Below are 21,845 nucleotides of genomic sequence, written 5' to 3'. Positions count from 1 at the left end.
CAAGCAGAAAAGCTTACTACGTTCATTAATTTATACGCTGCGTTTTGTCTCTCTCTTCCATCCTACGCAGACGACACTCGGGTTTACCTTCGATCATTCTTTTTTATTGAAACTACATTTTGACCAGCTTACAAATAGTTGGACAGCTTTACACTTTTCAGCGAAGATAAAACTGAATTTAGGAGTAACTGAGACCTTCTTACACAGGTCTGTGTAAATCTGAACCTCTCACAAGATCACATGTAAAAGATCTGATATTTTATCCTGAATTTTACTTTAAGAAACAGATTTGTTCATTAGTAAAGGCATCATTTCATAATCTATGGCTTAATCTAAGGTGATATCTTGTTTTTAAAATCATTTAAATGACTTTGAAATGTTGATCCACGCTGTTACCACCTCCCAGCTGGATCAGTGTACTCTGTATGTTGGTGTCAGCCGGGCTGGCCTCCCGTGCAGTTAGCTCAAAATGATGCAGCTCATGTTTTACCAGCACCAAGAAAGCACGGGCGTATTTCCCCTGAGCCTGCAGCTCTTTACAGGCTCCACGTTGGTTTTATTGTTGACCTATAAAGCACCTAATGGGCAGGCTATAGTCTCTCTGTCTGACCTCCTGCAGCCTTATGGGCCCTGCAGATCTATTAGTTCGAACGAGGATTTGCTTTTAGTCATCTCGAGGTCTATGTTGGCACACTGAGGTGATCGGGCAAAATCGTCTAACTTCAGCCACCAGCTGCTTCTACTTTTGCCATTTTGAAATTTCATCACAACACTTTTAATTAAACTTGAGTAGAAATGCTTCTATCACTGTAATGTTTTCCCAATTCTCTGTTTTTTGTGATATTTCTTTGCTTTTTTTCATTATTTTCATGCCACTTTAGGTACATCACATTGGCCAGCAGCAGTTTTTAAAAGCGCTTTATTAATGATCTTGAACTTGAATTAATTCTTTGGATAATTTCAAGTCAATTGACAGATCAGACAATAACTCATTAATATATGTACCGTCTCTAGTTGGTAGCTTACTCAAACAAATCAGGAGCTAATGTGATGTAAACAAGAAAGAAGTCCACCTTTTTAACTTTATCTATGCTCAACAAAATGCCTCAAAGTGTTTCTACATCTTATACATATTTATTTTTATTACTATTATTTCTTATATAGAATGATAAACAGGTTCTGCCTATGGGCCATTAGAGTCCTGAATGCTGCTAAATAATCATATCATCTGGGACATGATTATTATTAATCTTTATTTTTATCTTTTTGCATATCATATTTATTTACTTTGCGCAAGACCCATATTTGTATAGTTTTGTCTTCTTTTTACTTTTATTATTATTGCCTTCATGTGTGAAGGGTACTTCTGGTGGAGGGGGCGTGTGTTTTTAATGTAGGTTCCTTACAGGAGTTAGATTTTATTTAAGTATTGTGTTTTAGTTAAGAAAATGAAAGTTGTGTTTTGAACCTTCTCTGTTGTGCCTTCATGTGTCCAACAACATCTGTGTTATGAACTAACTACAACTCAGTTATTCTGCCTGCGAAGCTTTGTGGCTTCAATAATGACTGCTTCTTATTATGTAGCCCACAAACTGTTACACTGACACTTGTGAGTTGTCATCGGAGCAGCATTCATGCATTCAGAACAACACCGCCGCACATGGAAGCTGTCTTTCAAAGGCCCTTTCAGGCGAGGCCACACCCATGTCCGCAGTGCTGCAGTTTGTTGGCAGACATTCAGCCCTGACTCAGGCTGAGGGAAATCTGTGCGGATCGATACGAGCGGCGCTCGCCTGGTGGTCCAGGCCGTCCTGCCCCGCACACTTCTGTGGGCAGCCGTGGTGGAGCGGGGTCTTCGTCAAATCTAAATATTGGTGGTTTATTTAATCTGCAACGCTATCCACCACCAACCACTGCTGCTGTCGATGTCAGAGAAGAAAGAGCTGCATATAATGACTCTAAATGTACAAATAAGCTGACTTTGTGGACAATTGTTAGCTCAATTAGCAAATTATCATATTTGCAGTACAATATAATATATACTTTTTGAACCCTTATTAGCATCCCATTTTAAAAAAACAATTTTTTGTTTAGGTGCATTTATTTGAATGTCTAAAATCAACTTGTGTATTTGCTTAAGAGCTCCTCAAGTTGGGAAATATTTCATTCAGTTTGCTGCTCAAATATAAAAGAAAAAGGTGTACTGGTTCTTCTCAGAGCAGAAACCATCTGCAGCTTTATGTCCTAATACCTCCACCTTTAAACTGAGCTGCATTTGCTTTGACTGAGGAAAAAGAAGTTCAAACTATGTTTGCTTTTGCCAATAATTGAAAACTCTCTCTGTGGCCAGTATGTGATGAACAGCTGATTACATGAGTGTGATTGGTTAATTGGCCAGACTGGCTGACTGTAATTAACAGCCTTTCTATGTGCTTTGCTGTGATTTACTAACCCAAAACAGTTAAACACGTGACTCACAACAACATTGTGTTGAGAAGGTGAATCAGTACCAAATATTAAATGCCAAACTGCTGGAGGGAAATCTAATCATTTAAAAATATGATTGATTTTCCCCTCACACCTTCCCATCAATTTGGTGGTGTGTACTGTCAAAACTGATTAAAATAGGCTTTCATCAAGGATTAAAAGTTTGTATACAACCAGCCATAAAGGCACACCTGATAAAAAGTAAGAAAATAACACAGCTGAGTGTCTTAATACAGGCTTAAAAAAGAATCTACATGAGAAAAATATGATTTTGTAATACTGTTTTGCTTTGATCCAAAAATATTACATTTTCTAGGCACCTTAAATTCTTCAGGCAACAAAACATGTTGAAAAGTCTTGAGAAAAATCCATGAAAAACCGGATTCAGGTCCTGAGAGATATGTTAATGAAGACTGGTCTAATGGAACAATGACTGCCATTCTTAAGGAAGGAAAACAGGCAAAAAAAAAAGGTTTAGGTTGTCCAAATTTTAACAAGAGCTTACAGTGCCTTACAGTGATGAATCCGAATGGGAACTTTTTACAGAGAACGAGAAGAGGAAATTAAAGCAGAGTTTTTACAGCCATCTGCGAAGCACGGTGAAGGTTCTGTCATGGACTCCGCTTCACTGAGAGGTGTCGGGAATCTATACAAAACAAAACTGATGGGTTCATGAAAGCAGAGTCACTGTACTGCCATCTGGAAACTGCTTTTTTTTTGGACAATAATCTCAAACACACTGTCAACGCTCCAAATGAAACACTTTCCGTAAGGGGTTAACCCGCAACATGACTGAAGCACTGTGGAGTCATCTTGACATAAAAGTTAGCCAACACTCAAATAACACATTTGGCTTGTCCCTCAAGAAGCCAAATTGGGGAACAAATATGAAAGCTAGCCTTAAAGAATCAGACTGGGTTGAACTTAAAATATAATCATTAGATTCAAGCTTGTAAGAACTGTGCGCTTTCTATTTTGGTCTAAAATACTGTTTTTGTATTTATGTTTTGCCATTTAATCTAATACTATAACCATTTGTTTTAATTTTGTGAACAAAAAAAAATTTTTTAAAATATGGGTTGCGTGGTAAGAAACCCCACTAAGAGCCCAAAGGAAAGCCTGTGGTCAAATAAAATGTATAAATGGAGCTCAATATTTCACACAACTGAGAGGAAAACAGAAGGAAGAAGAAAGATTGGGTCAAAGTATTCTTGTCAGATTTAAATACCTGGTACTAGGAAGGGGAGGGGGGTTTACAAGCCTCGGCGTGCTGATGTAAATGCTTCCACAGTAAAACCCCTTTACGTGCCACTCTCTTGGCCTCCCCACTCAAAATGTTTATTTCGCTGGCTGGGTGGGGATAATGTCAGGTTCAAGTATGGCTGTGAACCTCTTAAAATGGATGAGTCAGTCACACGCTGGTGCCTTTTACTGGTCACCGCGCTTTATTTATAAATTAAGAACAAACCCAGGAAATAGGACTGAGATTCAAGCTTTCGCAGATATGATTTCTCAAGCCGAACTGGAAACACGGACCTCTGACGTCACGTTTTAGAAGAGCTGTATCTTTTGCTAATCTGTTCAGTGAGTAGTTATATTCCGTTTTTCATGGGTAGATAAATACTGAGCTTTAGTTTACGTACTGTCTAATGAGCCTACAAGCAACTGCAGCCAAAAATAAAATAAAATAAATGCGCAAAATAAAATAAAAATACAATGAAAACAAAAATCTTTGCTTGGAATCACACCTAATTGACACATTTGCATGCGTTGCACCAACTCTTAGCAGAATTTGGGCCAAAATTTACCAGCAGTATGCATAATTATCTGTCGGATGAAACTCTCATGATAATCTGTATATAAAAGTGCAAAACTCTGAGACTTGCAACTTCCAGTGACAGTCACATGAACGTAATGCAGCAGCATAGTTATGTGTGTTAATCGAGAAATCTGGACCAAATAAATACGGGGCCTCTTCTAAGTCCAGCAATCCTTTCTTCATCAGACGTGAAGCGATATGAACCTCAGAGGAGAAGCAGCTGGATGAGGACCCCGACATTAAAGAAGACCAGGCTGACACGCTGAAGGCTGCAACCAAGAATGATCACATGGAGCCGCTAATGTCCGGCTCTCCTCGTTTCTCATCAGTCTTGTAGGTCACCAACCACTCAAATTAAAGCTAAAGTGAAATGGTTTTAAGACGGATCTTTCTGATTTTGTCTGTACTAAATCATAAAAATGAAAAGCTGCACAATTAATGTTAGGAAATCAAAACAGCTCAATGCTTCTCTGGCCAAAAGATGGAGAAAATAACACAATATCAATATACCCTCTAAAATACAAGTTGTGGTTTAAAGCTGTACAGAAAAATAAAAAATAAAGAGTTTGTGTTTTACATGTGGTCTGATTCCCATCCCACTTCACTTCATGAACCTTATCAAAACTACAAGAAAGCAATAGTGCGTAATGGAGCGAATATGGTGTCGTTCCAGTCAGCACGGTGCTTTAATGATGACAGAGCCCTGAGTGGTCTAAGTCAATTTGTTGACCCGTATAGGACGTGTTTGACAAGCACTAAGTAAATGTGCCCTGCCATTAGGACAACAGGCCTATCTTTGAGAGCAAACACTAATCTCACTCGCTGCTGGAGCCTGTGTCAATATGTGATTTCTCTGTGCCAGATAGCCGCTTTGGATAAAGATTGCGAATAAGATCACCCTGCTCTCCCTTTAAGCAACCACAGTTTCTAGTTCGGCCTTTTAAGAATGAAAAAAAACTGACATTCTTTCTGTCTGCGTTTAAGTGTGCACATCGGAAACGCCCAGTCGAAATAGTCTGGACGTTTGTCATCTCCTGTATGCCTCCCAGGTGAGGTATTCCAGGCATGCCGGACTGGTGAGAGACCCTTGGACGGACCCGGCTCTCGCAGCAGAGGTTTAGTCTGTTTTAGGAATGCCTTCGTGTCCTGCCGGAAGAGCTCGGAGGGAGAGGGAAGTCAGGGCAGCTCTGCTTTGGCTGCTGTCCCTACAACTCAGACCGAATGAACACATGAGTCAAAATTAGAAACAGTGCATCGGTGAATTTACAAAACGTCGTACCTTATTTGAACATTTGCTGAAGTTAGGGTAGCTTCAGTTCTTAAGGGGAAAAACCCGGTCCTGATTGTTATGAAACGAACACAATCAAGCAGCTACGCAACTAGGCACGATGGTGGGTAACAATAGAAAGGCACTTTTGTTTAAAACCTCCCACGTTTTGCTCTATACACACAAATGCTAGTGTTTTGTGTATGGCTCTGTCTCTGGGTGTATGTAGAGGTGTGTCACGAGGGATCATAGGTGGATCTGTGAAGAGAAACTTTAATCCGACTCTTTACATCCTGATTGTGAGTCTTTACACAAACACGGGGGAGGCCACTACAGCAGGATTGTCTGTCTGTGAGCGCCACCGCCTACAAACGTAGAAAAAAAAAAGACAATACGACGACCAGAAACAACCATGTGCAACATCACTTTCTTGGCCACGACTCCATACGATCGCAGTCCCTCCACACAGCGCTCCCATAAAACATGGAGCCCAGGCATCAGCGGAAAGAGAGGAAATGCACGAGGCGCAGAGAGAAGCTTCCCAAGTCCGGCTGCCATACAGTGAAGTGGAATGTAAAAATGAGGGGGAGTGCGAGGTGGGGACACGATGTCCTGAAAAACATGGGAGTCACGTCCCAATTTGAAGTGTTAAGGGGGTGGGTGGTATAGAGTCCTTCAAGGAACAATAGGTCTTTAATTATTCTGAGCATTTAGTTAACTTAAAGAACTAAACTGATGCAACTCATCAGACTTCTTCCTGTAAGGCTTGCAAGAAGCACATTAAGTTAGTTTTTAACCAGCGATTATAAGCTCCATTTGATCTCTAACTTCAGCTGACAGATGAATCCCAATGTGTGTGTGTGTGTGAGTGTGTGTGTGCTGTACCATCCAGGATGTGTGTGGTGACCTCTCTGTCATTAGCCAACACCCAGGTCATACGAGTAAATCTCTGTCTAAACGTCCTGGAACAAAGTCGGAACAGGTGGTCTTATCGCAACGCGTCCATATGGGCGCCACATGTCAAGCATTAGCCGCCCGGCTAACACTGCAGTGGGGCAGGGCAGCCAGGTGAGGCTACCGCGGCAAGGCCTTAACAGAAACGGCGAGCCACGTGGTCCCGGCTGAAAGGAGGGCAAGCCGATTAGAGAGATCTGTGACACACAAACATCAGGATGATCACCAGTTCAATCCGAGGGAGGCCGTCCAGCTTCAGATCTTCTGGCCCACATCACACACAGATGTGTTCACAGATTAAAGCTTTTTCTAAGTCTTTTAACAAGTTCAAAATGTAAGATAAGGAAAATCTTTGTTCTGTAGTACAACATCCACACCTCAACTCAAGATGGCCTCAGCAGCAAACTTGCCCTAAAAAGCACAAAAAAATGTCCATAAATCAGTCAATTTTACAGACATTAGGCTAAAATTTGGTGTAGCTGTAGTTAAGAGTCCTTCACAAATCATACTCTGAGCTTGATGTTTCTCAATATTGCAGAAGATTATGCCTAACAATAATTTCAAGGTTTGACCGAAACAACTATAATCGGTCATTTCTCAACATAAGATGATCTCAGAGTAAAGTTCTTCCATGAAAGGCAGCGGGTTACATGCCTTCCTTCAAGGTCTTTAATTGTTGAATGCAAAATGCTGGACACCATTTACTTTTGAGTGCTTCAGTTTAATTCTAAAAGAGCCAGTAGATGACTTCACGGCACTCATCACAATTATACGCTTTAGGCAAGTTAGTGAATTTTATGAGTCTGTCATTGATCTCTGATAACATCAGGTCAAAATAAGGAGAATGGCAGGGCATCTTGGCAACTAAAGGTAGGTTAAATCTACGCTGTCACATTAGCCCAACAAACCACAAAGCCTATTTGGAGCTGTTGCAGTGTAAAGTTAAATAAAATATAACCAAGTTTGCTTTGCATTTCCTCAAATGATAACCTGTCTTCCCAAAAATCAACACAAAACGTTCCTAAATGTGGAATAATCAACAAACAAGCAGGCAGTGCAGCACATGGCCAGCTGAGATGTTGTTTCCATGAGCCTTTTGCTCCAGGGTGACATCCATCTTGTGTGTTTTTTCTTTTTTTTTTTTTTTTTTTTTCCTCCATTCCGGATATCTGCGCCTTTCACGTTAAAAGNAACAATCTCTCTAAGAAGTTTCTCTCTGCATGATTCAAAATCACAAACCCAGCATGACTCAGAGAGGATCCCATCCTTGTGTGTTTTTTTTTTTTTTTTTTTTTTTTTTTCCTCCATTCCGGATATCTGCGCCTTTCACGTTAAAAGTTTTATTCCACCACATCTGGACATGTGGGAAGCAGAAGATGAGCACAAACCTCACACTGAACCACCAGAGAGGTCACCTGCAAGGATTTATGTAACTCAAGTGAGGAGTGGTGGCTGGGCTTTCAGCGTTTATGTAACCCTCCCATAATCATGGGGATGAAAAAAAAAAAAAAAAGGACCGACTGTTCTGAAGGAGGCAACAGCTGGTGTCTTTCTCTCCGCTAAGAACCAGTTTCCAACAAACGTTAGGCAGAAACTGCTTTCATCTTAACAATAATTCACTGGAATTTGAACTAAAAAAGCAGGGAGGACGGCTTTAGTAAAATAGCACCAACAGGAAAGTTTGACAGCCCTGTTGGCTTTTCTTGTTTTAATTTTTTTCTGTCACTCCTGCAAAGAAAGAGCGGCGGGAGGGGAGGATGCCATGACAGCGCATCCCAGCAGGACTCCTAAACACAAGCCCCGAACAGCTGCTGATTCATTAAATTACAGTCAGTGACGGATGACGTGGGAAAACATCACCCAGCTGGCTGCGCACATCATACCAACAATTCCAGTGTGTTACTGACGAGAATAAAGAAATATAAACAACGGCTTCTCCCTGAAACAGAACAGTGACCAAAGTTAAACACTTCATTGTTTCTTTATCAAATTAAAAGGCGCTGTATTCCTTGAAGGAATGCAAATCACCCGTTTAAGGCCACATGTTTACGATAAGGCACAGAGTTATAGCTGTTCTAGTCGAGCCTTGTTAATGACGTTATGCATGATTTTATACGACACTTCAAGATCTCGGGTTATTTGTTGGTGCTTAAAGTATGTGTTATCTGTAAAATTGGCCGAGTTGTTGGCTAATGTTGATGAGCTGTTTGGATGTTTTGATTTGGGTTGATTTCAAAAGTTCAATCATTTAAAGATGTACATCCAGTGGTTGCTTTCTGAAAGTTTCACTAAAATCCTTCCAGCGGTTTATGAGATGTTTTGTCAACAGACAGGCAGAACTGACTGTAATAGTTAAAGTTTTAGAAAACAAATCTCCTATGATCAGTTAGTGCTCCGGGCATGTGCTGGGGATCACTCTCAGCTACTACCATACCAAATATTAGCTCAAAATCTGTCAAATTAACTATGTTATAGCCATTTAAGTGTTTGCTAAGGTCGCTTAGTGGTGGCAGCCATCTTCAATGCAGTTCACTCCAAATGTTAATCAGCTGATGTGCATCCAGTCAATAATTTTTAAGAGTTTTATCAAAATCCTTCCAGTGTTTCATGAGATTATGTTGCTAATGCTACCAACGCACACAGGTAAAAGCCTTACTGTGTTTACATTCACTGTTTGGCAATGGGCAATAAAGAGCACTGGAAAACCGTGAAAACGTGGACAGTTAACACTTACATTACAAAAAGAAAACCAAACTAAATCTAAGTGGAAGAAGCTGCACTAAAATAAACACTCAAAGACCTCAGTCAACCACCTCCTAAATAATCTGCTTCAGAAACCTTAAAAAAATGTAACTTTTATCAGAAATTTCTACCAAACAGGAAAAAAAAAAAATAAAAAAAATAATAATAATATATATATATATATATATATATATATATATATATATATATATACATACATACATATATAGCTGCAGGCATTAGGAACATAGAAATGCTCATAAGTCAACGAGTCCAGAAAAAACGAGCACATCCGCTGTGACTGCATGCCTTCGACGTCATTTAGAGAAATAAGAAGCCTTTTCTGGGTGACTCGCTGCTGCAGGTGTTTTTGTCGGTGCAGCGGGACAGAGTCTGACAGCAGGTGCTGACTGGGGCGATGCTTACGAAGCACCTGCGAACTCGAGCAGAGTGCAGCATAAATGCAGCGCCTGTGAGGGCGACACAAACGGGCACATTGTCAGGCTGCAGCTGACGGGTGCTGCTAACGAAACGACTCCATGGCTCGAAAAGCGCAGCGTGAGAGGGAGGACGCGAGGCTTGGGGACTTCTGACCAACCACTGTTCGTGGAAACCCCTCTGATAAGGTGTTTTCTGTAAAGAATGATAACTTTTATGTACATGAAGCATGGTACGCGGACTGAAAACCCGTTAAACCTTTTTATGAATGTTGAAACAATAAGATTTTTGGCAGTTTAAACCAAAAAAAGGTCACTCATTCTTTCAGCACTTCATAGCCGAAGTTGTGACAAGCTCAGATTTATTTGTAAATGTAATATCAAAATGTATACAGCTCGAGTCCAGATTGCAAAACATCCAACTAAGTGATGGATTCAAGTTCAAAGCCGTCTCGTTTTACTAAATTTGGACAAAATTCAAGCTGGTGTTTGCTGCCGATGAGTAGTCAAACAAATCACGGGCTCTCAGACCTCTGGGTAACCTCTGGCCTCGTGCGCCTACAGACGGAGGAGCCGGGTCTTTCTGCACAGATGGGATGACAAAGCAGGGAACAGTATGTGCCGCTCCTTCCCGGGCCACTCGTACCAACGATTTTGTATACAGTTTCAGGGGAAAATAAGAGCCTGGCACCAGGGTGGCGAGATAAACACACAGTGAGGAGTTACAGCTGCAGCTGCTCGAAACTAAAGGCCACAGGAAAGTCTGCAGATTTTACGGAATAATACCAGCTTAGGTAGCGCTGTCTTAAACACCAAAGTATGTTATTATAACTTTCTGGGAAAAAGTGCAGCTTCTGACGCAAAACTGGATTGACAAATGTACATTTTGACATCTCAGTAATAAAGCTGCATATTTTTCATATTTTTCCCCCCTCCTGCAAAAAGGCAAAAGGCAGGCAATAAAGTTTTTGTTCTTGCATCTGAGTGCATGCATGTGTCTGTTTGCCTGTCCATTAACAAGATGTTACATTAGACTGACGAGAAACTGACTACTGGATGCACATCTGCAACTGGTTAATGCTTGGGGGTCAACCTGATTCAAGATGGCCACCACAGCCAACTGACCTGCACCGAACACAAGGGTGGTTGCAATGAAATGTGGCCGTTTTTGCAGATATAGAGCTGGAATTTAAAGTGGTAGTCGCTGAGAGTAAGTCACAACACATACTCCAAGTTCTAACGCACTGAAGGAGATCTCGTGAAACCATTTTTTTAAAGATTTGGCCAAAACTTTTCTGATGATCTGATGATCTTAGTATGAAAGGTGCCAGGCAATGTGTGTTGTCTCAAAGTTGGAAAAAAAGGGTGGTAAAAATTTCCTTACAGTATATTTATTACCAAACAACTCTGGAAAATAGGAAGTTTTCATATATCTCTGATTACTTACAGATCAAGCATTTCATCAAAACACTTAAACCTTTGTTTAGTTTTGATTCCTCCACTTTTTTATTCATTAAACATAAAAGTATCTGCCCGACTAAAAGCAGCAAATGTCCACTAATGCTTGCTCCACTGTCTTCTTCTAATGTGAAGCTGAAATAAAGGCGAGGCGTTTTTTATGAGCCTGAGTAATGATAGTTTCCAGGCAGGTCGAGAGCAGAGGAAGGACATGGCCATCTGGGCGAGATAAGAAGTGCAAGTCGTCCACATTATTCATCCTTTTAAAACCCCGAGCACAATCTGAGAAATAAAACCAGATTCTGCAGATTCTGACTGTAAAGCTCCACGAAAGCGACGCCTAAAGATCCAGCTGTCTGACTGAGGGATTCTCACCAGCATGTCTCGAGGCTCACTCCGTGTGTGATAACAGATCAGGGTGACATTTTCTGCAGTACTTCACATTTTGGGATCTTTAAAGAACAGCTTATGAGGAATAAATGTCCAAACTCATCGAGAGGAGTCCAAATTAGTGAGGTGGAACAGCTGCGTGTGTTTAGGAGGAAAAAAAAGAGAGAGAAAGAGACTGCAGCCGCATTGTTGGAAAATTACTGAACAGGAGAGGGTTAGGGAATTTCACAGTCATGTGGAGATAAAGACATAAGTGCTTTATGAGGATTTTTCTTGTACGCCGTTCAGATTGTGGAGATTTCCAGCTCTTCTTGGAAGAGCGGGAGATTATTTGTTCCACGAGGTAGCCCTGGTGGCTCGGGTGTGAGGTCCGAACGTCTCTGCCCGAGTGGATTTAGGTCCCAATAAAAAACAGATAAAACTCAGATTGTGACTAACTAATATGTTAGTCAAACACCAAGCTAAGGAGAGCTGCTGCTCAGAAAATAAACTTACCCTAAACACTGTCAGCAAATTTTTCTAAGATAAACTCCTTTTACAATTTGAAAACAAAGATTTCTTTTCATTTGAATCATCTCCCTCTGTTTAGGTCGAGATTTCTGCAGCATGCAGACATGAAAACAGACGTAACGTGCTCAAGCAAACATATAGTTATTGTTGTTGTTTCTTTTTCACCATATAAGAGAGTATAAAGCACCTACTGTATAGTGTTAACATTGCCAAGTAACATTAAAACAATAAACAGCAAAACAAACAAGCCAAAAAATAAAAAAAATTATTAATTAGGCAAGGACGTCAACAAGTTTTAATTGGCCTTATTGGTCAAAAGAATTTTGACCTAATTGATCTAAATCTTAAAATGGCTCAATATTCAGCTTTGGCTCTGAAAAAGGTGATCTGTTGAAAAAAAAAAATGGTACACTTGACCCTTCCCCTATAAGACTTCCATTTTGACCTCTCTTCGGTTGCTTTTGCCCATGAAACAATATTATTATTATTATCACAATATTATTATTGATTCATTTGTGCTTAATAGGGTTCTGAACCGGTTCAACACTGATTCACTACAGATATCTCTGTTACAATAAGGTTTTTTTCTTAAATACAATAGAAAACAACCAAAGGCTTGCACTGCCACATGGGGCTAAAAGGAACAAAACGTTAAATGTTCATATAGAAGTTAGAATAAACAATCAGCTGGGAGCTTCAGGCATTAATGTTGGGTCGTCAAAAGGAAAGATTTCATTTTTTTAGAGCCTGTTGTGTTTCTTATTGCAGTAACATCTGATCCGACTATAGTTTGGTTCATTTTTATAAATGAACTTGATTCCTGTTTTTTGGCAGCTTTAAAACAAACAAAATAAAGGTTGATGGAGTGCGGTAAACACTGTTCGGTAACCTGGGCATGCAGGTTAAAGAGAAAAGCTCAATATCTGAGCATTCACATGAGCAGACCAACAGACTGACCTGAATAAAAACACTCTGCTCTGTCACGATACTCTCATCTGATTGATATGAAACATGACACGGGGCTTCTATCATTCATCATCACCCCCATCATATCATTTATTCCCACCTCAGTTAGAGATAAACAACACTTTCAGGACATTACATCTCCTCTGATCCCCACCCAGTTTGGGGAGAACCTGTAAAGCAGATTTAGTCTCGGCGGGGGCTCTGTGGAGACTGCATTAAACGCGCAGGTCTGTGTGAGAGCCGGAGCACACTGAGGTGGCAGAAAAGAAGATGCTGCGCGGGGAAAACTGCTGACCTGGATTGACTCACACAGGAGGTTATTTGTGTTGGCCGGGAACACGGAGGAGCACAACAGGAGCGCTGGCGCTGTTTGGGCCCAACGAGCAGCAATGCTTTTCAGCTCAGGGACCTTGAATATTCCTTTTCAAACCTCTTTGTAACGTAGACACCATTAGCGCCGGTGTTCGGTGACCCTTCCAGAGTTAGCAAGCATATCCTGAAGATGCACTGTCAGCGTGAGCGGCAGACTCCTCTGAAAGCACAGCTCATGTAAAGCTGTTATTCTCCAAGACTTTGTTAGAAGCAAAACATAAAACTATCTTTTTAAATACCCAGTATATATTTTGAAAAACCAACAAATCTTTAATCTGGAGGAAACGACCAGTAAAAACCTGGTTGAGGTGAACTGGTGAACAAATGCAGATAAACCAAAGAAGCATACAATAAATGGGCTTTATTAGTAATTTTACTCTCCGTCTGCCTTCATAGCCACTAATCAGCCACAGCTAGGCAGCCATTGTCACCCTCCAGGCATGTTTTAAAATAGAATCATGACGTCGCCTTTCTCACAGCAAAGTAATTACATAAAGCGAAAATGAGTCCAGAAAGCGAGTGGATTTCTGAGAATGGATCAAAAACGGCCGATAAAGACAACCCAAACAATGTCAAACAGTAAATTCCGCCGTGTACGCAAGCACCAAGTCGAAGGAATTAGAGGCTTGTGTCGATTCAGTCCCTTCTGCCTCAAAAGGGGTAAACATGGTGAGGGATGACGGACAGCAGATAAGCACTGAAGCTAAAACTGTGTGAAGGATGTCACACTTTTGCTTTTATTCCCTCTTCGCTCTGTGGGGTTCAACCCAAGTCCACGGCTGTTTAAGGCAGGAAGAGTCGAGCCAGTTTATTCCCCTCACATTCGGAGCTGACATTAAAGCCTAGCGCACTTCCAAGTGCTTACATTTGGAATAATAACAGAGTTCGTCAGCGGGAGAAAAAAAAAATGCTGAGTTTATCTAATCCTTACAGAGCACGCTGTCATCTCTTTGAGTTTCATGAATCGAAGCACGGGAGCGACAGGACTTGTCAGGATCTCAACACGTAACTCCAGCTGTTGGCTGCGTTCCACAATAAACCAGTTAGTAAGCAATATCCTCTATCGTGGATTTAAAAAAAAATCTGCTTCCTTCGAGTTTGTTGGATGAAGAGTCAGTAAGAAAATTAAAAATACATAAAAACTCTGCCTGCTTTGAAGATGAGTCACTTCATGGTTTTGACCTGACCCAGTCCTAACCCCATTAACCTATTTAATCTCAAGGGGGGGTCTTCCAACCGTGGCAGGGGTATAATTATATGTCCCATTCAGTCTAGATGGGTTAAAGGAAAACCACAGCCACAGAGAGAGGAATTAGAGGACAGGAAAGGGGCTGGTTTTCTCACTCAGTTGGAAACACTAAATTCTCTACAAATCTCTGATAGATTTTACAGATGGTAAGCTAAAACACGTCCTACATTCAGTGGTAGCAAGTGCCGAGTTCCTCTAACATAAGGTTTCCGAATCTCTGGACTTTCTTTTTATCTCATGTGTACTTTGAATCATTACTGAAAGAACTTAAACTCGGAGTAATTAGTGCTGATTCCTTAGCGACTAATTTGTGGTCCACTGACATGACATGGCACTCCATCTTTAACCACAGCAATTTGTTCAGTACAGATTATATATGAAACAGCATATTCTTTAATAATAACAGTACTATCTGTGCCAAGCTTGAGATGTGGTTGATTCAGCTGGTTTACTTTAATTATTAATAGGTTAAGAACGTGTTTCCACTTTAGTTCCTCTATAAACAGCATTCTTTACACGACCTGACACCATAGACCTCATATGCCTGGAATATATGTATTTTGTATGTCACAACCAAGAAAAAGAGCTGGTTCTTGTTGGCAGCAGGTGGTAGCTTCAGTTGTGTTGTCTGCTGCTGCTGCAGAGAGACAAGGAGAGCTGCTGCTTTGGCTAGGAACTCAGGTTGGTGAAGGAGACGAGTCCTGTCTAAACAACATTTATGAAGAGAAGTGGGTATTTTAAAAGCACATCTTATAGCTGAATCCCATTTCCCTACCTCTACCCATCTCCCTCTTACCCCACCCCAAACACTCAGCCATACAATTTGCATGTTGACGACAAGAGGCAGTGGTGTCCGAAATCTTTAGATGACCCCACACCCAAACATTTTGTCACTTCATATCAAGGGTCAGAAGCTGCTGCATGATGCTTGGTATTAATGTCAATCTCTTTCTAACAACCATTAAAATATAGGTAGTTGTAATGGGCCAAGTTGTTCCCTAACCAACACAATGCTTTTCCAGATTGAGTCCAATTTCTGACAAAACAAACCCACCACCTATCCCACATCTGTCTCTATATATATTTGAAACAATTTCACAGCAAAATCAAACAATATCTGAAGAATTATCAAAAATTGACCAACAAACTCTACAAATATTTTTGCTTAAAATGCCTATCTCTAATTTTAACCACTACTCCTCGAGACTTCAAATTACGGCCCGAGAAGACATTTGTAATTTGGGGATAAAGGAACCACTAGGAAATGGGATTTAGCTTCAGAATGTTTAACGAACCGACCTTTTCTGCGCTGCAGGGGATTAAAAGCACAGCATCCAGACCTGTAATTATGACCACAAGTAGTATCTTTTGCACGCAGGGATTAGTTTTCTTACAACTCCATTGTAAACAGTGATCTTAGTGCTGTATATGCTCTCTGAATGCTCTCTGTTTTGAGAAAAACAATTTGAAAGGTTTTGTGCCAGATTTGCTACAAAGTTGTACTAGTCGTGGATTATCACAAAAGGCTCCTGATCAGGCTGAAAAGTGTGTTAGTGTTGATGTACAAGTTAGAGAATATGCTGAGAACAATACACCAACTTAATATGTTCTGTTCAACAGTGCACAACAGATCAATATTTATTAATACTATAGAATGGCACGCTTAGTTTCCGTGTCCAAATTGTGCACCTAAACACAACACACACATTAACTTTAAAGGGTCAGGCTTGAATTCACAGCTCTGTTCATTAAGATGACAGAGCACTACTGCTACATAGATATTTGACAGTGGCAGAATCATCTGAACAGATTAGACAAGAAAAGAAGGTCATCCTAATGCATTAAAATGATTCTTTCTTTCTGGATCCTCCTGCTGGTCGCCTGCTTTCCTGAATGAAAACCTTCCAAGAGAACGGCAGAAAACTGATTCCTACTGCAGTCATTTTGGCTGCCGTTCCTGCACTCCCCTCGCCCATCTCTGGCTCTCTGCAGGAGCACAACATCTATAATCACCAGCGGGCAGATATGCAATCTTACTGTGCAAACAATTAAGGGCAGCTCCTCTGCACTCAGAACTACTCAGTCGTGTCGGTGCGTTGAGGATTAACACGGTGTGCTTACACATTAACCTGCGAGTCACACAGATGAATGGCATTCCTTTGGACTGTTTGCCAACTGATGGGGTAATAAAACATAATGTAGAGCTACTTGTTGCCAAAGTTCGTGTCCTTTTTAGTTACATTTCAACTTGGCTTTGGGGCTGCCACTTTCAACTTGAAACTGAATCCTAGAAATATCCAATTTTAAATAACAGTTGGGGAAAACAGGAGTCAGAGACACAAAAGACTTATTACAGAGCAGGGGTTTTAAACTAAACTAAACTGCTCAGGGGTCGGACATCCAGCAGTTATTATTGCGTAAATTTAATTTACAAGATCCCTTCTCTGATGGACCCGTTTCAGATTGATCTTTTTTTCTGATTTATTATCTAGTTTTATTTTAAATGAACTCATTAGCGGCCCAAGACTAAAGTCACTCGCGAGCCAGATGTGGCCCTCAGACTGCCATTTGAATAGCTCTGTAATAGAGTGTTTGTCATTTTAAATAGCTTAGACAAATTCACACACACACAAAAACAAAGAGAGTACATTTCCACTAAGCTGGTTAAAGACATACCAGAGATGTATCTTCATGTCCGTGAACAATGCCCTGTTCATTTTAAGTGGACCAAAAGTAAACAGGTGGCGATCAGGTGATGTGGAGCACAGAGCAACACTCTTGACAAAACCCAACCTGTATGTGACTTTCATACAGGCACCATGATGCATACCACTTATGAATGTTATGCAACTCTCAGGAATTCAGTTGGACAAATGAACAAAACAATGTGCAGTTGTGAACCTGTAAATGACTACTGACTGGAGTGTAATCTAGTCACGGGTCCCTGAAGGAGAACACGATAATGAGCGACACGTCTTGACCGATGGGAAACCGACCGGTTTCCTTCGCAGCGTTTGGCTGGGCCTCTACAACTTCCACCTTGACACAATGTTTCTACTGTGCAAGAAAAACAACAAAAACTGTGACAGTGATAGGTCACAGCGTGCGAGCAGATAAAGTTCTTCCGAGCACTAAATAATCCCCACACAGCTGGGATAAAAGCTGCAATAAATCTTCGTACGTGACTATAAACAATTCGAGGATAAAAAGATATAGTTGTAGCAAAGCAGTGTTGTGTAACTCGTGTAGTCGTGTTGAGTACAGCAGCAGGAATCAGAGCCTTTTTAAAGCTGTGTAAACTAAGAGTGCAAAAATTAAATAAATCCAGAGAGATTACCGGAGCATCATCAATCCAGAATATGTACCAGCATTATTCTTTTTTTTTCAGGTTTAGCCAGGAAATGACTGAGCTGTGACTGTTGGAGACTCAAAATTGCAAGAAGATTGCAAGAAAACAGGTACATTTTCTGTTATAGTCTAGCCATTTTGGAGACTCGGTCCTCCTGGTCAGCATGTCCAACAGTTTCCTCAACGCCCAGCAGGCTGATACATTCAGCAGCCTCAGCATCATCAGCAGTTAATGGTCTATGCTCAGCACGCCGATGTTGTTCGGCTGAGAAAACAGCGATAAACGAAACAAACAGTGCCAAACTGCGTGTGCAGAACTAGCTTGCAAGAGCTGTCTTTGTCCACTCAGCAGCTAAACTTGGAACATCAACTTAGGGAGCCATACAAAAAGAAAGAAAAACAACAGACACTGAATGGTATCACTTCAGATAGGAATTGGATGGAGCTGTCTTTTTATTTGCAATGAAAAAGGAATACAGATGTTTTACTCACCTCTAACACTGGCCCTGCCCCCAGGATTATTTGCTCCACTCCACTGGCAAAACCCTTCTGACTGAGAGCCGTCAGATGATGAATGAGAAAGTTTGTGCTTTGTGTTTTCCCAGAACCGCTCTCTCCAGATATAACAATGCACTGATTCCTCTGTCTCTTCAGCATGGCATGATAGGCCACATCCGCCACAGCGTAAATATGAGGCTCTAAATCTCCCAGGGAGTGATTGTCATACATCTTCACATACTTGGGGTTGTAGATTGGCAGGAACTTGAAGGGGTTGATGACGATGAGGATGCTCCCGACATAGGTGTAAATCTTTTCCTGGCGGAAGCGCGAGCGCAGGTTGTCCAGCAGTGAGCGCTCGTTGAGTTCGGGGAGGCAGCACAGGTCTGCTTGGTCGCCCTGAGAGTCGGGCTGCGGCAGCAGTCCACGTTCCACCATGCGCCTCCGCTCCTCTGTGACCTGCAGCCACATCTGGAGGCTGCCGCCATAGTGGATGGAGCCGTCCAGATTTTTCTGCCTCAGCAGGAAGCGGTAATCCTCGCCACCGGACAGTGGGCGGAGCTCTAGAGCCACGCGGGGCCACAGCATCATCCTCTGCACCGGGCAGTCGGTGGGGTTCAGAATCCATTCCTCCCCGCCGAACTCCTTCACCTCTGCTAGAACGTAACACTTGGTGCGGTCCAGCTGCAGCCTTTCGATGACTCGTTCGATGGCCTCAGCGGCTGTGGTGGTCTTGCGGGCACTGATTGGGCAGTAGATGGTGCCTTCTGAGAGGGCGCCAGGGTAGATGCGCACGGTGAACTCGGAGTTCTCGAAGCGCTGCCGTCGGCCCAGGGTGCCGATGCCACCAACACCACCAGCGCCATCGCGAGCACTCATGGCGGAGCAGGAGTTCCCATTAGCAGCAGCCCAGCGATGACGCGTCCTTTCCTGGGCTGTGGGGCGGGGTGGTGCCACTACATCAAGACATTACCACTGCAAAAGACAGGGACGACAACGGGAGAGATCAATACTCTGCAGACAAACACAGACATTTAAAACAGAAAAATGTACTTCAGATGAGCCGCAGCGTTTATATAAAAGGACAAGCAGGAAATAAAACTCGCACCATCAACATTTCTGTAATGAACAAGCGTAGCTAATGCCAACTGTTCAGCTGATCTGTGACCAGGGATTTCTGCACAGCCCACTGCAATCTACTGGATTAAGAAATTTGTCAGATTATGACACGAGGACCTCATGAGCTGTTATGTAATCTGCTAAGGGGTCGACTTATTTTACTGGAGCATGACATGCACACTCGCACAGGATAAAGGATAAGTGATGAGGATAGACAGGATTATTACCCTACATACCCACTCACAAACACACTCACAAGCTCTGACCGAACCCCAAGACTTGCAGCTGCCATCCTCTTTGCTCAGCACACAGTTACGTCATTATAAATTCCCTCTAACACCCAGCAAAGGGATACCAAGGGGAAAATCAGAGGCCACAGAGAAAATAAGAAGCAGAAGTAGTGGAGTAAATGACCAAGCGGCTGAGGAAGTCATTCTGCGACTCAGATTTTTTAGTATTTAGCAAATATTAGGTATTTTAATACTCCAATACCATTTATAAAATGTAAACGAATGACTCAAAAAGCCCAAATATGATCAATTAAATTATAATTTATCATTCAGGAACCAGAAAAAGGCAAAAACGTCTTCACTTCCTGGTGTAACAATCACTTAAACTTTGGTTCTTCTTCTTCTTATCTCTTTAATATACAAATGACAAATAAGCGCATCATCGCCTGTTATGGCTGCAGTGAAAACTGACGTACGAGCTGATCTATGAGTGGGTGTGCACAAACGCTTACAAACAGAGGCACAGAAAAGCATGAACAGATGTTTTTCTGCCTGTATGAATGCTCTTGTTTGGGGTGATGTAGAGGTGGAAATGTGTCTCTAGTTTAAATGGATAAAAACAGTAATTTTTTTATTAATTTCCCTGATTTAATGCATTTACCAGTAACTGAATGTAGGAGGTTCCAAAGCTTCAGGAGTAGGAGGCTATTTAGAAAAAGTAGAGGGCTGACCGTCCACTGTGAGAAGTCCAGTGCAGAGCGCCGAGGGAACAAGGTGATCGACCAAGGGGGTCTGGGTGCCCTCCCCCAGGGAAATTTAGATAAAATCAGAAATGCATTTTCCTGGTATTTGGAACAAGGCTGGGAGGGTGTTTAAAGAGTCCAAAATCAGCATTTTTGGAGGACAATTTGTGAGAATTTTGGGCTTTTTTTTTTTCAGAAAATCAGATGGAGAATTTATTTAGCCAAGAGAAAGAACTATCCCCCCAAGGCAGTAAACCTGAAGTAACTAATATTGTTAAATAGATCTGAATAAAAACATATTGAGTGGAGATTTTAAAATGGATTGTCTTCCGATTAGAACTCAACTGTTCTTTTCTCGGACGTTCTGGTGTCTGGAAAACAACGCAGTTGTCACACCCCCAACACCGACGAGAACTCTTGTCCAATCAGTGGTGGTGTAGCTCAAAGATGGCTGCGCCCATTGATCAACATAAATGATCAAAAACAAGCTCAGGGAGGACAAAAATCCCCATTTATAGTGAATAAAATGACATGTTGCATTGTTATGCGAATCGGGGAGAACACAGAGACTCTTCTAGACAAACGTTTACAAAAATCCGAGTTTCTCATCTTTTACAAAAATGTAAGGGAGAAAGTTTCTCATTGGTAACTTGGGTAGGGCTTTATGAAAAAGGGCAGCTTATCTACAAACCTTTTTCTTCCCAACTACTCATGAACAAGATGTTTACAATCAACATGGTTTAATTTGGTCATCACCTGCATGAAACGTTATGCACTTTTGTATGGGTCTAATTTACCATAGTTTATTGCCGTTACAACCCTGCATCAACAGAGTCATGATTACATTTGGACTTTATCTTCAACATCCAAATACAAGACAACGATGGCTGATGTTTCTCCAATCTGCATGAGCTGCACTACAGCAGCGGAAAACAAGTGAAAACAGGAAAAGGAGCGGGGACAAATATGGCTGAAGCACTCAGATGAGTACAAAGAACTCCAGCAGGAAAGTGATTCAATGCTGCACACCCATTCCTGATCATTTCCTGTTGCTCCATATCCAACCTGCCATGTGTTACCTCACCTACTCTGATATAACAGCATGCCGGGCGAACACACAATGCAAGCTCTCACCCCTTAAAAAAAAAAAAAAAAAAAAAAAAAAAAAAAAAAAATCATACAGAATGTTATTATAAGTGCATGAAATCAAATTCGAAAGCAATCCAGCCAGGCTTTTTGTTTGAGTTGATGAACTA

General features: G+C 41.4%; 1 protein-coding gene across 7 annotated transcripts in view; it reads right to left on the bottom strand.

The window, feature by feature from the left end:
* myo9aa (myosin IXAa) overlaps positions 1 to 21,845 on the bottom strand; it is a 103,485-nt gene that overhangs the window by 63,059 nt on the left and 18,581 nt on the right. For 6 of the 7 annotated variants that reach the window (XM_037979797.1, XM_037979800.1, XM_037979796.1 and 3 more), the window contains exon 2: positions 18,492 to 19,472. In XM_037979797.1, the coding sequence (XP_037835725.1) occupies positions 18,492 to 19,376 (885 nt within the window). In that variant the 5' untranslated portion in view covers positions 19,377 to 19,472. Of the gene's footprint in view, positions 1 to 18,491; positions 19,473 to 21,845 lie in introns of those variants that run through there. The other variant, XM_025005517.2, reaches the window with a different exon arrangement.

This window comes from Kryptolebias marmoratus, linkage group LG15 (genome assembly GCF_001649575.2).
Source record: "Kryptolebias marmoratus isolate JLee-2015 linkage group LG15, ASM164957v2, whole genome shotgun sequence".
In the NCBI taxonomy this organism is placed as follows: domain Eukaryota; kingdom Metazoa; phylum Chordata; class Actinopteri; order Cyprinodontiformes; family Rivulidae; genus Kryptolebias; species Kryptolebias marmoratus.
The sequence above is the reverse complement of the archived record's forward strand: the minus strand, read 5'-3'. Positions and strand labels throughout refer to the sequence as shown.